General features: G+C 42.9%; 1 protein-coding gene across 1 annotated transcript in view; it reads right to left on the minus strand.

The window, feature by feature from the left end:
* Positions 1-6,992: 6,992 nt before the first annotated feature.
* Positions 6,993-20,392, minus strand: part of SLC9A8 (solute carrier family 9 member A8) — a 67,988-nt gene continuing 54,588 nt past the window's right edge. Inside the window, exons 13-16 of the mRNA XM_006267418.4 lie at positions 18,351-18,462; positions 17,433-17,653; positions 15,918-16,064; positions 6,993-15,179 (exon numbers count right to left, since the gene is read on the minus strand). Of these exons, the coding sequence (XP_006267480.1) occupies positions 15,072-15,179; positions 15,918-16,064; positions 17,433-17,653; positions 18,351-18,462 (588 nt within the window). The 3' untranslated portion in view covers positions 6,993-15,071. The remainder of the gene's footprint in view (positions 15,180-15,917; positions 16,065-17,432; positions 17,654-18,350; positions 18,463-20,392) is intronic.

Consider the following 20,392-nt stretch of genomic DNA (forward strand, 5'->3'; position numbering starts at 1 on the left):
GTCTTTTTCCAAGCAGAGGCTCCAGGAGTAGCTGGGTATAAGAATCTGGTAATAGTCCAATGATTTTTGCAGCTAATATACTAGTACTCATCTGCTTCCTGGAGAGAGAGCTTGAAAAAGAGCAGCTAATGCTGCTAGTCAGATTGCTTTCCCCCCCCATAGAATCACTCTACACTGATGACAGAAATCCTAGTGCAGGTTTTGCAACTCCTCCATACAACATAGCTTTGCCTGAACTCTTGCTTGAGGAAAGGCACAAGGGCTGACCTCTGGCAGACAGTCCACTAGATCCACTGTGGGGCCCGCTCAATCGTGCAAACTTTGAACAAGATCATTCCAAAATGAGAACTTCCAGGGAAAGCCAAGTTGTGCCTAGCTCACCTGTCTCCTATGCCACATCCATCCAGCGCACTCTCTCCCACAGCCGGGTCCCAGCCGCGTGTAGCCTGAGAGGTTCTAAATAACAACAATAAAAAAGGCACAGCTTGGATGTGGGTTGCATTCCAAGAAATCCCCTGGCATAACCTCCTCCTGCAGCGAGCGCCAGCCAGTGATACCGTTTACATCAAGCAGTTTTTAGCTGGAGCAATTAACCCCCATAAGGAAGGCTAGTGTTGCATGTTCAGAGCTTAATAGCTTTAAATAAGCGAAGTTTAAACAAATTAAAAAGCCACCTCTTAAAAATGTGCTGCCACAGCAGAGCTGCTCAAATGGCAATTTCTTTGCATGCCTGGAGCACTTCCATTCATGCTGAGATTGAACATCAAATATGTATTGAGCTCCCTTCCCCCCCTTTGCTCAATGCCAGTTCCTCGTGCTGTGCCCCTCAAGCTGGTGCACAGACTTGCTTTCTGATAACCAAACATGCCTGCTTTTGCCAGCCTACTTCATGGTGCCCAGCAAGGAAAAGCAGCAGAGAATATTATCAAGGCCCTCTGGAGATCTAGTCCTTTGCCAGGGCTAAGTTCCAGGAGCTCTTGGGGTTGCAGTTAAATTGCATTAGCTGCTCTGGAATCCAACACTGATCATGAGTGTGACGGCAGTTTGGGGTATGAGAGCAGGCTGCCTTCTTTCTGTGTCCCTGGAACAGCTCTTTGCTCTCTCAAAGCCCCTTGCACGCTGAAACTGTGAACGTGCTTTTCATGTGTAGAGCTACAAATCTGTGATGCCTTGTGCTCATTCCTTTGCTCTAACATCTGTTCTCATTCCATGCACCAATGCAAACCAAGAGGAAGAAAGTCTAAAGGCAGCAACTGCAGAAGAAATGATGTGACAGTGATACAGTGGTTTCAGAAGCATCTATGCAGAAGGTGTCCTTTCATTTGTTGTACTCATGTGAAAAAGCCAATGCTCCTGAAACCAAAGTGGGCCAAGAACAGGGATGTGGGCAAAGATGTTGCTAACTCCTGTTTTATGTGCTTCATCAGGAAAACACCTTCTCCCTTTGCTTGTGCACTTTTGTGCTAAATCAAAAATGAAACTGTCTATAAAGGAGATTTGCCATCAGGGGAATTTTGTACAGGGGTCTTCCCTGCTAAGTTGTCACAATTGACTTGGGTCGTGTGTTCAATAGCACCCCTAGCTACAAGGAAAAGTATTGGCTATCTATCACCTATGGCTGATTCACTTTAAAAATAAGACCCTATTTTCTATCCAGACATTCAACACAGCATGACTGCTTTGACTGCTGTAGTGGTTAGAGGCCTCAAGACTGGACATAGATGAAAAGAAGGACTGCTGTCTTTGTCCCAATGGGGAGAGAGAGAGACAGAATGTAAGTGATTTGCCCAAGGCCACTTGAGAAGTTTGTTGTATAAGTACAATCATAGAAAAATAGGGTTGGAAGGTATCTTAGGAGGTGGTCATCCACAGCTCAAGGTAAAATCATCCCTAAACCATCCAAGCCAAATGCTGAGCACCTGCCCTGAATAATGATTGAACTCAGCTTCCAAATCCATCCTGTAGTACTTCAACAAAGAGACTATTTTTCTACTTCTTGCATGACCCTAAAAGAAATTGCTACCATCAGTAATGAACAAATGTTGCATTCAATACTAATACCTAAGATGGTGTATTTATTCCCTTTAAGACAATTAGTCATGACTATGTCCATAATTATAGTTATTTTGCTAAGCTCCACTATCCAGCTCATTCTAATGTTACACTCCACATATCCATCTCTCTTCAGAAAGGATAGGAAAAGCTGTCCTCTGTCCAGGCTGAAACCTGGCTACAACAGTCATCTCATTAATATACAACCATGGGATGCTGACAAATTCTGTACTTCAACTTTTTCATCACAGCACATGGCTTATAGGTGGAGCATCCCTCATCACATCACAGGGATCCAACCCACTCTGGGATACACACAAGTAAGCTGGATTCACATAACAGCGTAAGGCCTAGAAATCTGAAAGAAGAACTGAAACGTCCCATTATCTGTCCTCGACGACTTTCAGTGTGAAGACAAGTCAAAGGGAACACTAAAATGCAATGTAGTGGTGCCAACTGTCATAGCGCTGGCTGTGATCGAGAATACACTGATGGAGCACCGAAGGTGTACACCAGCTGAGGATCTAGCCATTGGGTTCACCTGCAAGCTCGTTCTCACTCTTGCTCTCTCTCTCTCACTCTCTCTTTTTGGGACAGCTACTGTTCAAGTGTGACATCAAAGTGCTCGATAATGGATACACTTCGGTTATTAAACATCTCCACTCTATTGCTGCCAGAAGCGGAATTACAAGTCTGGAAATTTAGCCAACATACATTCACACACAAAGGCACTCAGTATGAATCCTTGCTACCCTCTAGTGGCAGGTACTTGTCTTTTAAACACAGAAATTTAACCTGTACTGGGCAAAGGACTTTTATTTACCCTGGGCTGCAGTCTTAGTTTTGAAGGAAGCGTGGTCCACAGGGGCTAGGGACAGACGTTCAAAAAGCTGGAGCCTGAATTGATTCAATCTTTGCAGGTTAGTCTAACCTGCCTAGATTGAACGAATTTTCAAGTGAATAGACTGTCACTGTTAACTCTGGAAATACAGGCACATGCCTGCAGTGGCTCAAGCCAGTCGCTGGGGCAGCCCTTGGCTACAGGGAAGCTGTGCTGGGGGGGCACAACCAGCCCAGGCAGTAGCCCCAAATGAACTGGTCTGGAGGTGGGGTTAATTCCTCCCTCCCTGTCCCACCATCAGGGACCCGAGCTGGGGTCTGTCCAGTGCTCCTGCCTTGCTGCTACAGTGGTGGGGGCAGGGGTACAGCCAGAGGTGGGCCAGCATGGCCCCCTGAGGCAGAGAGGGCACAGCGGGGGTTTATTCCCCCTTCTGGCCCCAGGGAACTGCAGCTGGGATCAGCCAGCCCTGAACGCCGCCACCGCCGATCACTGCCTGCACGGGAGAGCAGTGGAATAACCCTCCTCCCTGCCCCCTCGCCTAAGGGGCTATGCCTGCCAGCCTCTGGCCCTGCCTCCGCCCCTGCTGCTGGAGCAGTGAGGGGGTAGCGACCCTGACGGAGGCAGCAGCCTTTCTCATGGTTTCCTGGAGCGAGAACCTCTTCCAGGTGCGGGGGCCACTTTGTGTGCAGGGGCAGGAGTTGCAGATCTGCCACACACTGCGTGGGACAAGCAGCAGTGGCACTAGTGGGGGCTTGGGGAGCTATGGCCACCCCTCCGAGTCCCAGTGCCACCACTCGCTCCACAGACTACGGCAGCTCTGATCAGCCTGCCCTCGCAACACAATCCCCTGCCGGGAAGAGGCTTGAGCTCCCGGGACACCATGACAGGGGCTCCTGCCCCCATCAGGGTTGCTGCCCCCTCACTGCTCCAGTGGCAGGAGCAGGAGCTGCAGCTGGAGGTGAGGGGAGCAGAACAGCCCTGCCAGGCCCAGTCAGCTTCCCCTTGCCTCCAGCAGCTACTCCCCACCTCCCACACTCCTGCCCCTGCTGTGCTGCTCTGGGTGGCTGGGCCGGAGGGGGTGGGGAAGCCAGCTTGGCACAGCAGGGCTGCTCTTCTCCCCTCACCTCCAGCTCTGGCTCCTGCTCCTGCCACCCTGCACAGTGCTGCTTGGGGCAGGGGGAGCTTCAGCCCAGTCCTTGAAGCTCTGGTTCCAGGTCCAGCTGCCATCCACCTGCTACACCTGCCTGGCATGATGAGCAACCCTTGTGGGCAGAGTGGGCAGAAAGCATCTAGGAACTGGACCTGGAGCCGGAGCCCCCTGTGCTGGGCAGAAGCTGCGGGGCTGAAGCTTCCCACCTGCTGGCCTAGAGCAGTGCCGTGCAGCAGTGGCATCAGCAGCAGCTGGAGGCAAGAGGGGCAGAACAGCCCGCTCGGCCCTAGCCAGCACGCAGCTTGTGATGCAACTGCAACCACTGGGTGCTGCACAGCACAGGGGGCACAGTAGTGGCTGCAACAGGCAGCTGCCAGGCTCAGGGCCCACTGGCACCTCTGAGCCGGCCCGTGCAGCCCGCTACCTGGCCAGGTCCTGCCCATGCAAAGTGGCAGCCGCTAGGACATGACAGCCCCATCTGGCCTGGGCGCAGGGGGCCGGGAGCAATCTGGCAGCACAACCCCTGCAGCCCCAGGCTGAGCTGCAACCTGCTGGGAAGGGCCCAGTCCCCATGACCCAGCATGGGCTGGCTCCTGTGTCTGCCCTCAGCAGCACCCGCAAGCTGGCTCAGCTCAGCCCTGCAGCCCCAGCCCTAGGTGAGGCACGCAGATGGTGGGGCTGTGCCAGCCAGCTCTGGCCACACTCCTGTCCCTGCAGCTGGACTGGGGAGGGGGATGGCTGACGGGGGCTGCTCGGCAGACAGGCAGACCCCAGCTGCTGGTGAGACAGGGGGCAGAGGGGAGATTAAATCCCCTTCCTTCTCTCCGTTTGGTTCGGGAGCTGCTAGACCCTGGCTGCTGTCTCTTGGTGGGAGAAGGGAGAGAGGGGGGAATAAACCCCCTCCCTGCTCCCTGTGCCTCAGGGGGCCATGCCAGGCTGGTGTCTGGCCACACCCCTGCCCCTGCCCCTGCTCCAGTTAGGGAGCAGAGGGACAGGGCAGCCCTGCTCTCTGGAGCCGACAGCACAGCTCAGCCCAGGGCTACAAAGCATGCTGGGATGCTGGGGGACTGTGATTTAACTGGAACCAGGAAGGGGTCTGGGACAGACACTGCACAAACTGGTTTAAGCCAAATCAGTTAAGTCTGATACTACATTCAACCAGGTTTATCTTAAACCACCTTCGGCCATTTTGAAACTGGTTTATGTGCACTGTATTTATGTTCTGTTACAAATTTAAACCAGTTTCTGATCACTTAAACTGGTTTATGTGTAACTTTTGTCCCTAGCCAGGGAGGCAAAAGACCTTGAAGCCTGTTGAATTCCAAATCAAGGTGACAAGTCTAGGAACCAAGTTAATAGCACTATGCTCCTGCCTTGACATACTAATAATTTCACAATCTAATTTTTCTAATGATTTAATCCAAGGAAGCTCCACAGAAACAAAGCTGTTGCTTTCCCTACATAGTTTGTAGGTAGAGCGTGCCATTCTTTTTAATTTGCTAACTTGAATCACATTGCAAAGGGCTCTATCACTCCTGGCTACAGCCGCAAAGCAGCATCCTATATGTGCAACACAGATTATTATGCAGAGTGGATAGGGATTATAGTCTTTTTTGGGTTTATACAGCACTTAGCACAATCGGGTCCTGGCCCACCAACAGAGCTCCTAGATGCTATGAAAATACAAAAATTAATAATTATTCTTGTTTTAAAAAATACATGATTCAAGAGAGAAGGTCAAGCTTCAATCCTTTTTGAAGGAAAGTAGTTCAACTTTCTTTCATAAATGGGCTGACTTAAAGGAATATCATCCTAAACAACAAGTAGGAAAACATATGGAAGATTCCTTCTGTCATTTTTTTTCAAAGCAAAGCCCCAAACCAGCAGTTTCTCTCAACTGCTTCAGGTGTTTAAAGAAATGCATTTATACTTTGTCTAAGGGAAGTCAGATAAGCGGTCTTCAGGGTACAATATCTGGTTCCTTACTAACTTGAACTAAATTAATACAAGACAGTCAGAAAATGATTTAGTGCCCACACAATGGAGTTGCACCAATTTAACTAAATTAAATTTTGAGTTAGTTAAACTTGGGTACATCAACATGATTTTGCTGTCTGGAGAAAGGAGTGTCTAATAGGTGACCTGGAACCTAGGTGTCCTATTTATCTGTGAAACAAGAGTGGTGATGCACATTTCCTCACTAGTGACCTGAAAGGGTGACCTCCAGGATCAAAAGATTAGAAAGCAGGCTCTGTGTTCATTCAATGGTTGTCTTCTGCTGGTGCATACATCAGCCCACCCAAGTGTATGGAGATCACCAACCCAGGTCAAGTTGAACAACAAAGAACTGAGATGAGGACTTGGGCAGGATCCAAACCTGCAACCTAAAGGTGCTAGGTTTCACTTCCTACTACAGAGCCCTGCTAAAGCTGTTCCAATTTTTTCCCCCAACATTTTTTCTGCACTTAAGATATATTTTTTAACTAATGCTACACAGGCAGGATTTAAAGACACTGTCTGAAATGGGGAGGGAAGGGAAAATGGCTGAATATGTGAAAGCAACATAACTAAGCAGTTGTGCTTGGAACTAATGGGACAGCCGGAACAGCGTAAAGGACTGAAACTAGAATTCAGTGCACTACATAGGTCATGGCTGCACAGGGGAAGTGGTCTTTATGTGAGCTGAGAGTCAAGGTGTATACCTAAAAAGTACAGATAGACCAATCTCAGCTGGAAGAAAGCTGAACTATTTGGTGTCTTCCATTGGTGATTTCTACTAGTGTAATACAAGCTGCAGCCATCTCACACTATTTGGGCTCTATTTAGCACACAGGCACTAGTGACATGGCACCATAAAGAATAATTGTGCAGAAACTGGAATAAATCAGGAATATTAACCAGCAGAGCCACAACAGGTTACAAACCCTGCAGAATCAGACACACCTGCTCTGCTTTTTCAGTGACAACTTTTATTTAAAAATAAATAAATTTCCTATTCCATTTACAACTTCTTGAAGTTTAAATTGCTCAGGCAAATGCAACCATTTGGATTCTGCACACCCGTTGCCAACAATACACATTTACTAAGAACTCAATGCAAATCAAGAAGGGAATTGCAATGTTAGATTTTGCAAACACAGGAATCTGTTAATAAAGACTGAAAGAATCAGAAATCTAGTGAAAGTCATAAGGAAATCTTTTAAAGGTATCTGGACCCATATTCCTAGAATTTGGGGATTAATATACACATAAATCCATGATTATGCATGCAAATAAGGTCATTTAAAACAGGTGAATTTTGCAAAAGATAATTTTAAAAAGTGAAATTTCTATGTCATTATCTTTGTACTACCAATCTCTTGAAATCTAAACAAAACAATTATATTATAAAGCTCCCTCCCAAACCCTCTCAGGAGAGTTATGACCAAATAAATATTTGCAAAAGTATTCAGAAAATTACTCAACAAAGTGGGTAGAAGTATTACCAGTATATGCAGATCTGGAACCTGATAAGCCTAACTTTAGACACAAGCTTACTTATTCTGAGGGTATCCTTGAGCTTCTCAAGTGAGAACATACTCCATGAAACTAGGAACTAAAATTCTTAACTGTGAAACACCACTCACTTCAAAGTCGTGCCTGGATATTTCTGGCTTCTTTCATGTGATGGCAGCTTGCAGCAGGAACTCTAATGCAGCATTACTATTCAAATACAACATCATTTTTGCACATTTTCCATATGCAAAAACCAATAGGCATAGATAAAAAGAGGCATCACACATTTCTAAGCCAACATAAATTAATCATCTGTGGGTTTCACCCTGCTCAGAGTAAATGCTACATTTATTTCTTTCCCACATTCCTTGCTGGTCATACCCCTGTATCACTTTGGAAAAAACTTTCATGTGTTGTTTTAGAAAAATCATGGAAGGAGGCAAAAACAGTCCTTTGGCATGTCCCTCACCCCTCCTATTTGCCATCCATCATAATCTCAGTCTGATTATGAACATTGTTGACACTTGCGAAATCTACCACAGAGATTAATATCTACCAAACCTGCTCCTTTAAGCAGAAAGTAGGACAGCTTCGCCTCCAAGAAAGATGACAAGCAGCATTCTTTGCTTGCTGCCAGAGAAAGCCAGAAGCTAAAGTGACCCGTCATGAACTGCTCTACGGTTTAGCCATTCAAGTGGAAGCTCTGAACAGCTGGAAATGTTTGATGCAGAAATACAACAGCCAAAATGCTCACCAAGCCTCCTTAAATAAAAATGTTGTAAGTGACATGCAATAGACTGCTGTGCGGTGAGGGTCATGTGGAAATTCACTTACTTCCAAGATAGCAGGGAAAATAAATGGATCAAGAATGTTTTAATTTGACAAACGTGTGCTCATTCACTGTGGTTTCAAAATACTGCACCTCTTTCTCAGTTACTTCCAACTAAAAACAAGTTACTATTGATCTTTACAGTCCCACTGGGGCTTTGCCTAGGTGAGGATGCCTCCCTATTATCATGACAGGAGCTGCAAATATACTGATACGTAGGTACTACAGAAGTGGTTACTGCCTCATAGCTTTTTGTTAATGTTACCTTAATCTGAATTTTAGCTGAGTTTGGACACTTTCAGTCATTTGTTCTGAAGTCGGCTTCCCAAATTGGTCAAAGTCATAGCATTATGCCAATGTAACCACCAGCAAAATTTGGCCCCGTGTTCACTCAGAATTTTGTATGGGAGGACAAGTGTGTATTTGTTACCGTCAAAAGCCTGAGGATTAGGATTTGGGGTAAAAGCTGTAAGGTTTGTGTCTTCATTATGGAGCTGTGTGATTTTACAGCCTGTCGCCACTCTGAGCAGCAGTCTCAAGGTCATCACACTGCTAGAACATACCCAGAGGAGCAGTGGAGCCTGGCTTTTAGCTCAAGATTTTTCTGCTGGTGCTGCAAAATTGTCTCTGGCCTGTAAAATAGGCTGTTCAAAGACACTTGCCCAAGCCAAAAGAAGAGCTGTTAGCTGAGATGTGTTAGCTTGCTTGTGTCAAGTATGTTAGGTACTCCCTATGGTCAGACAGCTACAGCCAGTGCCAACCGACACCACTACATTCATAAACATCTACTTTACCCCAAGATCTTCTGCTCATATTTATGGGAAGAGGGGACCTGCTGCAGAAATGTTTTAACATATGAGGTCAGCAAATGATTTAAAGGTGAAACAACAGACAACCACATGTGCAGATCCTTGTCAAAGGCAAGCAAACACTGGAGTTCAGGCAGGTTTTAACTGTGCTGTCTCTCTCTAATGTTCTTTTAATGAAAAGACATTAGGAAAAAAGAAAATGAAAACAGAATTCAGCTGGAAGGTAAAATCTCATAAGAAGAATTTCAAAGGGAAAAAGGAATTCAGGGGAGCTGGCACTTTCCAAGACTGCCACTGTGCCAATACTGCCCCATGTGGAAGGAAAGATTAATCTCTATATTAGTTATTAGGATGTGTCCAGAGCTCTTTAGTGACCTGAAAATCAAACAGGAAATGCACAAAACATGGAAACAAGGATGTACTGATAAGGAAGAGAATTAAAGAAGAGCACAAGCATGTGTGATCCAAAGTAGAAATCAAAGGTACAAAATGAAAGCTAGCAAGGGAGTTGGTATAAGGCAATACAAAAATGTTCTATAAACACGCTATGAGTAAGAGAAGAACAAAGGAAAGTAAAAGACCATGATCTGAAGGAGAAAGTGAGGAAATTACAGAACTAATTCAGAGAAGGCTGAAACGTTCAATGGGTTTTTGCTTTAGTCTTCAGTTGTGACCAGATACTTAGTACAATCAATATTAAGCACAGAGGGGTAGGAGTACAGTCTGGAATACAGGAAGAACAGATGAAAAAATATTTAGGTAAGATAGCCATATTCAAGTCAGCAGAGCCTGATGACTTTCACCCTTGAGTTCTTAAAGAAACAGCTGAAACAATCTTTGAACCACCAGTGATGATCCTTGAGAGCTGCTGGAGGATTGGGGGAGTCCAGAAGGGCTGGAACAGGGAAACAGAAAACCTATTTTTAGGAAGGGGAGAAAGGAAGACCCAGAGAATTACAGATCAGTCAACCTAACTTCAACAAGTGGAAAGGCACTCAATATCTTGAAAGGGTAACTAGCTTAGTGCATAGGGGAAATACTGTATCTTAACTTTAGTAAGGCTTTTAACATCCACCCACATGACACTCTCATAAGTGTACTTGAGAAATATGGCTTAAATGAAATGATTATGAGGTGCATGTACAAGAGCTGCTATCCATACTTCACTGTCACAATCACCGGGGCTCTCACAGATCTGTCTTGAGTCCAGCTCTATTCAGTATTTTCATTAACTGCTTGGAGGGTGGAATAGGGTATTCACTTACAAAAAGTAACATGCAAGTTGCTTGACAGCAAGCAACATCAAGCTTTGGAAGGTCGCAAGCCCTCTGGAGGATAAGATTAGAATTGAAAATAATGTTGATAAACTGGAGAAATGATCTGAAATCAGCAAGATGAAATTCAACACAGAAAAGTGCAAAGTACTGTACTAGAGGAATCATCAAATGCAAAACAAGATGTAACTATCTACATATTTATTTGCCTCCCAGAGTTTTGTGAAGAGAAAGCCCAAATATCTGAGAGTTGCTAACACTAGAGTAACGAGTGTCACCGAAAGCCAAAGTATTTAAACATAAACCTGAAAAATCAGTTATTGGCAAAAAAAAAAAAAAAGGGGACAAAAACAGGTATTTCTCTACCTGAATCCAATATAATACAGGATAAAACATACCCAGCTACTGCAAGAAGAAAGATTGCAACCTAACATTTGTGAGTAGTCATTTGTGGGCTGTTACAGTTTGCTTCTATGTCTACAAGCTACTGTCCCAAAATTCACTTGAGGAGGGGGCTGGCATCAAAGCTGCAGTGCTAAAAATGTATAGTGGAGCTGTACAGGGTCTCTGAAAAGTCTTTTGTAATCTAAAAAGTGAAACCCAGATAAAACCATTTTACAGGATAAGAAAGATGAGGCACAGACAAGTGAAATATTGTGCTTGACGTTACAGAGTCAGAGCCCAAAGCAGAGCCGAGCAGACACTCTGGAAGTCCTGATTGCCAATCATGTGGTATAACCACAAAACCATTTCCCCCTCATAAATGTAAGTTTGCTTTTGTTGGGGTTTTTTTGATTAATCCATTAAACTTCATATTAAAGCATTAATATAGTTGCCTTTTAATTAAAAAAAAAAAAAAAAAGAGTTCCTTTAAATGAAGTGTTCCAGGCTCATTTAATTAATTTATTTCAGTTCATTAGTTAAATGTAAATGGATACTAAATTTCTCTTGGCAAATGCTTTGTGAACTAAATCTAAATGCATTTTCACAAATCGCCAGCAGAGGGCAGGAAATGACCAATTCAACAGAATGAATGAACTAGATCAGCCTTTTAAGGAAGTTATATTAGTGCAGACCTTTCATCCATTTTAGTTAGCCTCTTCTTTCACTGGAATAATCAAATAACTGAGAATGGTGGCTCTGATCTTTGGCTGCCTTCTGTTACATTCCCATTACAAAGTGACTCTAAACCCCATATAATGGCTCCAGGACAAGCAGACCAGTATAGGGGATTCTCCAGTATGGCGTGGTAGTGTAGCAATGGAGAATCTAGTATTGTTAACAGGGAGAATAGCTAGGGAAAAAGGGGCACAGAAGTCCATGTCTGCTAACAGTCCGCTGGAGGAACTGCAACTGGTATAAATTTAGAGAAGCCTTCGGATTGCTCTAAGTTATGATCAGCATAGACAACGCAAGATCAGAGGGGCTCAAGGTGGCTTTGTAGGCTTTAGGCTCCTTTGCCTTTGTGTCCTATAACATGAGATTCTCAGAAACAGATGCCTGCTAGTGGTTAATAGAAAGCAGAAATGACCCAATCTCAAAACCACAAAAAAACTCTTCAGTGACTGAAAATTTACTTCAGTTATTTAGTTCCCATTTAGTTGCTAGTGCATAACACTCTGCACCCCCCAAAACTACTGCCCAAAGCTCAAGTGTTTGAACTGGGAAAGACTGGCCTGAAATGCGATGTTTACCTATTTACAGATATAACATCTACCTTCTCTTGCAAACAAAATAAACACAGTAGAAAACAATCCTCATGCCCTAAATGATCTCAAAATGGCCTGCTGGCCCTAATAGCTTAGACCAGGGCTGTCCAACTCCTAAGCCCATGTGGGGGGCACATGCCCCAGCAGCTGCACCAGTGAAGGCCTCGTATTGCGAAGACAGGAAGCAGCAGCTGGAGGAGGAAGGGGAAGCCTGGAGATTCTGGCTGCTATTGCAGGCAGAGTGATAGAGGCAGCAGAGGCTGGGTGAGAGCCCGGGGGCCTCACATTAACTGCCAGTTGAACAGCCTTGGCTTAGACTATTCTTTGTGTGAGCAGATTCAACAACCCATAAAAAATGGAGCCAGTTGCTCTGAATGGGCACCTGAAAAAACAGCTATACAAAATTTACACACACACACACGCACACTCTCTCTCTCACCTCATGTTTCTCTAATTTCAGTTTTCATATTCTGTGTGTGCAAGCACACACCCCTAATAAGTATGTACTGGTAACAAAAAGATTAATTCAATTTACTGTTACCAAAAAGGATGAAGAAACCTTTGTTATTTTTTAAAAAGATTTGTTCTCCTCTTAAAAAGCATGCAAGAGGTCATTTTTCAGTGCTTAGCACCAAAAAAGGCTCAGTTCTTTCTCTTTTGCAGACTCACATTAATGCGTGTTTCAGTTCTATAAAGCATGACACAGTCTGCTTACATATAAGGACAAGAGATGTAGTGCATGTCATGGTTGATTCATACAGAAAGTGTGCTTCCCTTGTTACCAGAAAAAGAGCATTTTCTCTCATGAGATACAGAAATTTGCAAGTGAAAATGCACAGACAGTGCGCACCCAGCTACGATTGAAGAAGGCTATCATCCTCCAAAACTTCTGTCAACATGAAATACACCTGAAAGATGCCCATAGCTCTGGTGATGCTGCTAATGAGATATCACTGAAGGATTTAAGCACAGCTAATCTAGAGCTGAGAGTAATTTCCTAGCATCAGGCACTGTCAAAAGGCATGTTTCAAAGTATGTATATAGAAAAGGAAACCAAAACCTTAATCCACTTCCCTAATCACTTTAATCTGATACGACTGACAGTGGGAAGAACATATTGAATCCTCACAGAGGTTTCACCAGCTGCTGCCTTATTTTTATAAATACCACAACAGACTCCAAACATACACACATAAAAAACTACTCAGTCAATGCAGAACTCAGAATTTATGCTCTCTGAATACATTCCTGACAGGTCTTTTAATCCCCTGGAAAAAATATACCATAGATCTGTGACAAAAATACCCAGTAAAGGAGGAGAAAAAAAAGCTATACCACATTTTCTATGTGCATCTGAATGCCTGATCTGCATACAGAGGACAGCAGTTGCGCACACAGTTGCAGAAAATGCATGTGGTAATGATCAGGTGGCAATAAAATTGGCTATAAAAGTGTGTGGTAATCACTGCATGTGTTATCATGGCATGTAGTTTTTTTTCAAGCTGACCATGGCATGTAGGAGGAGGTTAGGGTGCCAAACGTTTTTACGTGGCACTATGAACATATAAAAAAATTAAAGCAGCTGGACAACTTAATGGAAGGTTAAATGTTTGGCATTTCCCAAAAGATGTTTCAACAATGCATAGTATTAAAAAGTCTTGTGAGCTTTTCTTCTATATTAATTCTGAAAAAACATGATATGGATAGCCTGCTACTAATGCTTCTTAAATTTAAGAATCCATCAACACAGATAGCTGCTGTTTGAGATCAGAAGCCCATACTGCCAGCCAGGAAAAACCCTTTGCTTAATACAATTAAAAAAAAATACAAGTTCCATTGTTTTAAATTACAGATGAGAGAAAAAAAATAGTGAAAAAAAATCTATGTTTTTCAAATTAAGTTTAGGTCCCGTCACGTAAAAAGATTTCATGATGGCTACTTATAGATGTTAAACCCCACCCCACAAAATTAAGCCTTACTTTAAACTTGGTGTGCTCCCACACTGAACAAAGGGCATACCCAGAAGAGACATCACATTAATTAGACCTGGCTAGCCCTCTGTCTATATAAATTGGATGCTTTAGTGGGGCTTTGGACTTTTATCCAATAGCTGACTGAATCAGCTTTAGCTAAAAGTGCCAAAAAGCTCCGGTGAAGCACCCAATCTATACAGGCACTGCAGAGCCTGGTCAAACTAACGCGCTGCCTTTTCTAGTAAAGCACTTTTCTTTTTTTGTTAACGTCTGTAAGTGGCTGATATGGCTAGTACTGGGGCAGAAGGACCTAGGGTTTAAAAGATACTTCTGCACACATGCAGCATCTTCTATCAGGTGATTGTTATCAAATCTGGATTCATAATATGCAAAATTGATTCCAGGCAGATTCACAAACTATTGTTGATACAATTCACAATATAAAACCGTAATCCCCCTGCTAGATGCAAACGAGTATTAAAAAAGTAAAGAGTAAAGTATAATGCATTCTGTTTTGTGGAGTCATAGTACAGAATCTGTGCTACAGCGTACATGTACAGCAAATTCCACGAGGGGGAATAAACCTCCACCCTACATGCACTCTTAACATTAATATCATTTTAATGCATATGGTTTGGTTTTTGAATGGGCTGAGTGAAACTTACAGGTGTTCTGAAATTAGGACATAAAGATGGTTCTCTTTGCTCAACCCACCATGTGCCTCTGTACTACTGTAGGGCATTTCCAGCAAATGACTAATCTTACCCAACACAGTGTATTCATTCTGTGAAACTAAGCACAACACCACAAAACCAAGTCTGAATCCCACAGGCTTTGTTCTTAATGCCCTGGCTTTTGTGCAATCAGACTCTTTATGCTACATATATCTATGTTTTGGTGCTCTGTTATCAGAGCTCATTATATTCTTTTTCCAGCTTGCTATAGAAGCTCTTGTTCATCATCTTCAGACCCTGAGGGCCCTTGTCGCACCTCTTCATACCATTTATTGGTAAGGCTTTTCATCTGTATGCGTCCATGGTGCAGGTCCTAAGGCAAAGGAAAATAAGAGCAACTGTTATTTAGATACAGAAGTGTATGTGCCTTATAGAACATTTACTTGGTGTATCTCCACAAAATACTCATTTCCACACCTCTCACCCTCAAATACATGCACAATTATGCCTCCTAACTGAAATATTATACAATCCATCAGTGATTACTTTCAACTATAATTATTTTGATGATGGATGTTTTTCCCCCCTGTGTTCTATAGAAGGCTCAGTTCACTGGGACACAGCAGTCACAATACTGTTTGGGTGGCCTAACCCCAAATCTTCTTTTTTTCTACATGTGTTAGGGGGAAGTGGGAGCTTCAGTGATTCATTTTATTTCAAGAGTCCATGAGTGCCATTTTGTTCTCCAAGCATCCTAGATAGCCGGCCTTATACTTCTGGATTCCAGGTATAAACTGAATGCGAGCTTCAGTTGGCCAACCTCCTGCTGCCAAATTCTGTAGAACAGCACAGGAAATGCAGACTGAAATGAATGCCATTTAGCAAAGGAACAGAGCAAGAAAACGAAAGTAGGTTCTACTGGGTCTGCATTTGACAGGCCTTTGATCATGGCAACTATCTCTGAACAGGTACCATGTTAGTCAGATTACTCTGCCCAAATCAAAATTTCCAAGCCTGCAGTACACATCTGTGATTGGTCTGAAACGGAATTCAGGAGAATGCTAAACCAATGCTACCACAAATGTTTCTTTTCCAAGAAAGTAGAACTCACCTCTTGTGTGAGCCGCCTAGTGAAAAAGGGATTCAAATACTTGGCATCAAGCCACATAAAGCCTTTGAGGTCCTGGCGCTTTATGTACTGGGCTTCATATTCTTCCTCTGTGAGTTCTGATAAATGTTCAGATTCAATGGTATTGCCCTAAAAGATCACAGAACAATTAGATATCCTTAAATTCCTTTCTTCTTAGGAAAGAAAATACTAGAAAAATGCTGAAATATTGTAGGTTGCTATGAATAAGCCATTTTGCCTAGCTGTGTAACACTTGTAGAAACAGTAAGATTCATCTAGACAATATATCTTCTAGGAACTGAACTGAGACCCTCAATACCTTTCCACAGAAATTAGTAAATAGCTTAGAAAAGAAGGCAACTTTTAGCTTTGACTGACTTGTAATGGAAGTGAGCTACTGATTTGAAGATGAAAGGCTCCACTTCCAATGATTAATTATCATTTCATCCCCCACTAACGCTGCAACTTTAGAGACTCAAATGTTCTTTATTTTACAGTGCAACAAGGGAAACCTCATATGCTAGCAACGTCAAATAACTTTAAAGACAAGTTTATCTAGAAATATTAACAGCTCACTGTACGAAGCTACAATACTTTGATACAATTAGCAGAGGTGATTATAATGTTAATTAGATAGTGGCGATGACGCAGTGTGTTCTCAAACTGTCTAAATGACAATGACATTGTAGCATGGGTCTCCTCAAAAAGTAAAACAGAAGTTACAGGTCAACTGACTCTGAGGAATGTAAAGGCCTTGACATTTTGTGCAGGACTGAATTATTCCTCACTGCAGCTAACTTACATGTATGTTGGCTGCAGCATGGGAATGGAGACAAGTCTTCTGGGATACAGTTATGCTCTCTCTAATCACTAATTGTGCCAAAGACAATGTGAAGTTTTAGGTGCAATTAGAGCTAACGTTTGGACAGAATTCTGCAGTACTTTAGATTAGCCAAGATATAATGTTAAAATAAGCTCTAGTTATACGGATGCCATCTCTACCATCTTTTCATGACCTCTGATTTATTTTGAACTGTTTTTTAAAAACTTCCATCTGCCTCTTATGATTAATGTGCCCCTTGGCCTCCTGAAGAATGTGAATCACAATTATGCTGGGCAAGGGTCTTTGGGTAGCTATGATATCTTTTATTAGTTATTTTCCATTTGTATACGACTCAGCCCATTCTCTTATCTTCTGCCCTGTGTTTTTATGGGGATGGCTGTACTTTCAATCAATCAATTTAAAATTAGACTAGGTCAATCATAATGTCAAATCCTTGTGTATGAACAGAACTGATCACATAAATATTGGATTAGTTATGCTTTTACAGGATTTGTAAATGATGATTTTTATACTCTAGTGTATTATTTCATTTAATTTTTTCCAGTAGAAAATGTCACTGTATATTTACTATGTATTGATCCTTACTATGCAAATTAAAGGGAAAAACCAGGTAATTCATTTTTACACATGGGAAACATAAGAGAGGAACAAACCATCTTTTCAGTCTTGCTGAGGGTAATATCCTTCTTGTTCCTCCTTCGTGCTTTGGAGTCTTCAATATCAATCAGTCTGATCAGGGGCATAGTTCCTCCTCCCAACAACAAAATTGTGAATAATACAATGATGATTGTTGTGGTCCCAATGAGCTGTCGCTTCTCTATTGGTTCTAGGCCCAAATGAAGGCTCAGGGCATATGGAATTGCTCCACGTAAACCTGGCAAGAGTTTATATATCAAAGGAAAAGTCATTCATTAACCTCAGGATTTGTTCTCAACATTTTCTTCAGTCACCATGGTGTTTAACACATTGGAAATCTCTTCTTCTAAACATATGTTTTAAGGCCATATAGGTCCTTACACTGTGGCCATCACCCTGAGCACCTGATTGGCTTTCTAAACAACCAAGCTTTAAATAAATTAAATCTATCAGGCTCTGGATCCCCAAACAGGGTACTGTAAAAGCAGCAGCTTTGCAGAATCATTCTGGCTGGACTATCTCCACATGGGCCTCCAAGATAAGGACACGTTCTGCTGGACTTAGGTTTGAGAAGCACAGAAATGTTCACTTTAGTTTTGGTCCACCCACAGGACATGATCTGTTGCAGAGGAGCTAGTACAATGAAACACAATGCCATTTTTTTCAATCCTGCATACCAGGGGTTGGCAACTGCAGGCCACCACTTGTGACTCATCTCCCACTGTGGACTGTGCCCCTGCACCTCCCCAGTGTCTAGCAGATGCTGTGAAGGAAACAGATAGAAAAAAAAGCAGGTGCTAAGACTCTGGCGATGCCACCTCTGCTGCAGCAGAGACTAAACTGAAGATGGCAAGCCTAGGAGCTGCTGTGCGCTGGATCTAGTCCATGGGCCATATGTTGTCACCCCCTGACGTATACTCTGCACTTAGACTTACCACTAAACCACATAATGAACATCATTTTAGGGGTGATTTTATGATCACGAAAGAAGTTGATCAGGTACGAAAGTGGAAAAATATTCACTGCTCTGCCAAGCAGGACAAGCACCTGTAAATAGCAAGGAAGTAATTTAATAAGTGAAAGGCTATTTAGTGCATTATATCCATACCCTACAGAGCAATGGTTCTCAACCTTTCTGTACCAGGCCTCATTCGTAAACACTGATGGCCAGTCCCAACCCAGTAAATAATTTAAGTACAAAACAGCCTCCTGGCCCTGCCAGCGCCCCTCACTCCCAACCCTGACTCCTGGGAGGCAGTATAGGGTACAGGGGGCCCCAAGCAGCCCCTTGCAGGCTGGAACTCCACCAGCCTGCAATGGAAAACCCACAGTCTCCCATGTTTTTCTCCTTTAAAGAAGAATCCATTTTTTAAAGTTTGTTTGTGACCCTTTCATATATTCTTGTGAATCACTTTTGGGTCACAACCCACAGGTTGAGAAATGCTGGTACAGAGCCCTCCAACGTACAATTGCCACGCGAACAGTATGGGGAGCATAGTAGTCTCACTATATATTCTTCAAAACTAGACACATTGGTAATTCAATTTAAAGCACCTCACAGTTTAGGTTAATGCAGAATTGAAATGCTTAAACACCGGCCCTATGTAGCCAAACCAGACTCGTTACTACACAAACTATAGACATAATTGAAGGCTGTCAGGCACAGTTTTACTAATGACAACTGAACTGAAAGCCATGCGGGCATCCCAAGGAACCCAGGGATTAATCTGAGAAGAGGTTTAGTTCCTCCAATGGCAGCCCCAAAGCAGTCCACCTTCTTTAATCATTCCCACTGGTGGAACAACTCAGAGGCAAAAAGAAAATTCCTCAATGCCTCAGAAAAAAAGACCAAAATCCAAACAAGCAGGCTACAATTCAGCCCCTCAACACTTCCCGGAGTATTTTTGGTAAAAGAACATAGCAGTATGCGCGGGTAGCTTTAAGAGACTAACGGCTGTTTTCTCTGTTTCAAAATTACTGCAACCAAGCATCAGGGCTCATGGACAGAGGTGATATCTTTTATTAGACCGAATGAAGGCTGTGCCTTTTTCCTTTTTTGGCAGTCAGCCATAATTGCTACATTGCCTCAGGGCTGCGAGGGAAATTCCAGTGATAATGAAATTCCACTCAGTAGCCATCTTTTCGGGGGGAGAGGTAGGTATGCAAGGGTAACGTAGCGAGAGCAACCTCGCAGGTCCCACAGCAGACACCAACACCTCAAAATCTCTTGCAGCCAAACAAGGTTACTCTTGAACCCCTGGTTCAAATGCAGCAGGATTTGGTGCTACCCTCTAGATCAGCATGCCTAGGGATAGATTCATATTTCATTTTCTTCCCTCTGTGAAATGTGAATGTGATGTATTTGTAAATTAATATTATAATCCTAATGCTAAAAGAAACGTGTTAGCTTTCTGTGAAACAATTCAAAGTGCCATTAATTAAAAGCAACAGTTCACAACATCACAACACAGAAAAATTAAAAAGGGTGGGGGTGGGAAAGGGTAGAAATGAATAAGTAGAAACGGGAAAGTATGCAGGTCTAGAAGGGTATTTCTCGTTATGGGAGGTGAGTGGGAGTATAAAAAGTTCATGTATGGGTTAATTTTATTGCTAACATTGAAAAAAAATATGTGGGAGAGAATTATTTGAAACTGTGATACTTTGGCTGTGTGCAGTGAGGCAGAATTCTTTGCATTACATTGTTTCTATAGATTGCATTAATGCAGTCTAATTCTTTTGGTTTCTTAAAATCTTTCATGCTGAATTGGTAGAAAAGATCCAAAACCTTCTCTTCTCTCCAATTTAATTAAAATCTGTAAAAAATTGTAAAGTGTTTTTCAGGAACTCTGTGTGCATATCTGCTCCCTACAACAATCTCAACAGCTTTTGGGATTCTGAAAACAGAGTATTTGAACATTCAACTCAAATAGGGCTTCTGTAGTTCTTTTCAAATGATCTCATAGGCAGAAACTATTGT

The sequence above is a fragment of the Alligator mississippiensis genome, chromosome 9 (assembly GCF_030867095.1).
Source record: "Alligator mississippiensis isolate rAllMis1 chromosome 9, rAllMis1, whole genome shotgun sequence".
NCBI lineage: Eukaryota > Metazoa > Chordata > Crocodylia > Alligatoridae > Alligator > Alligator mississippiensis.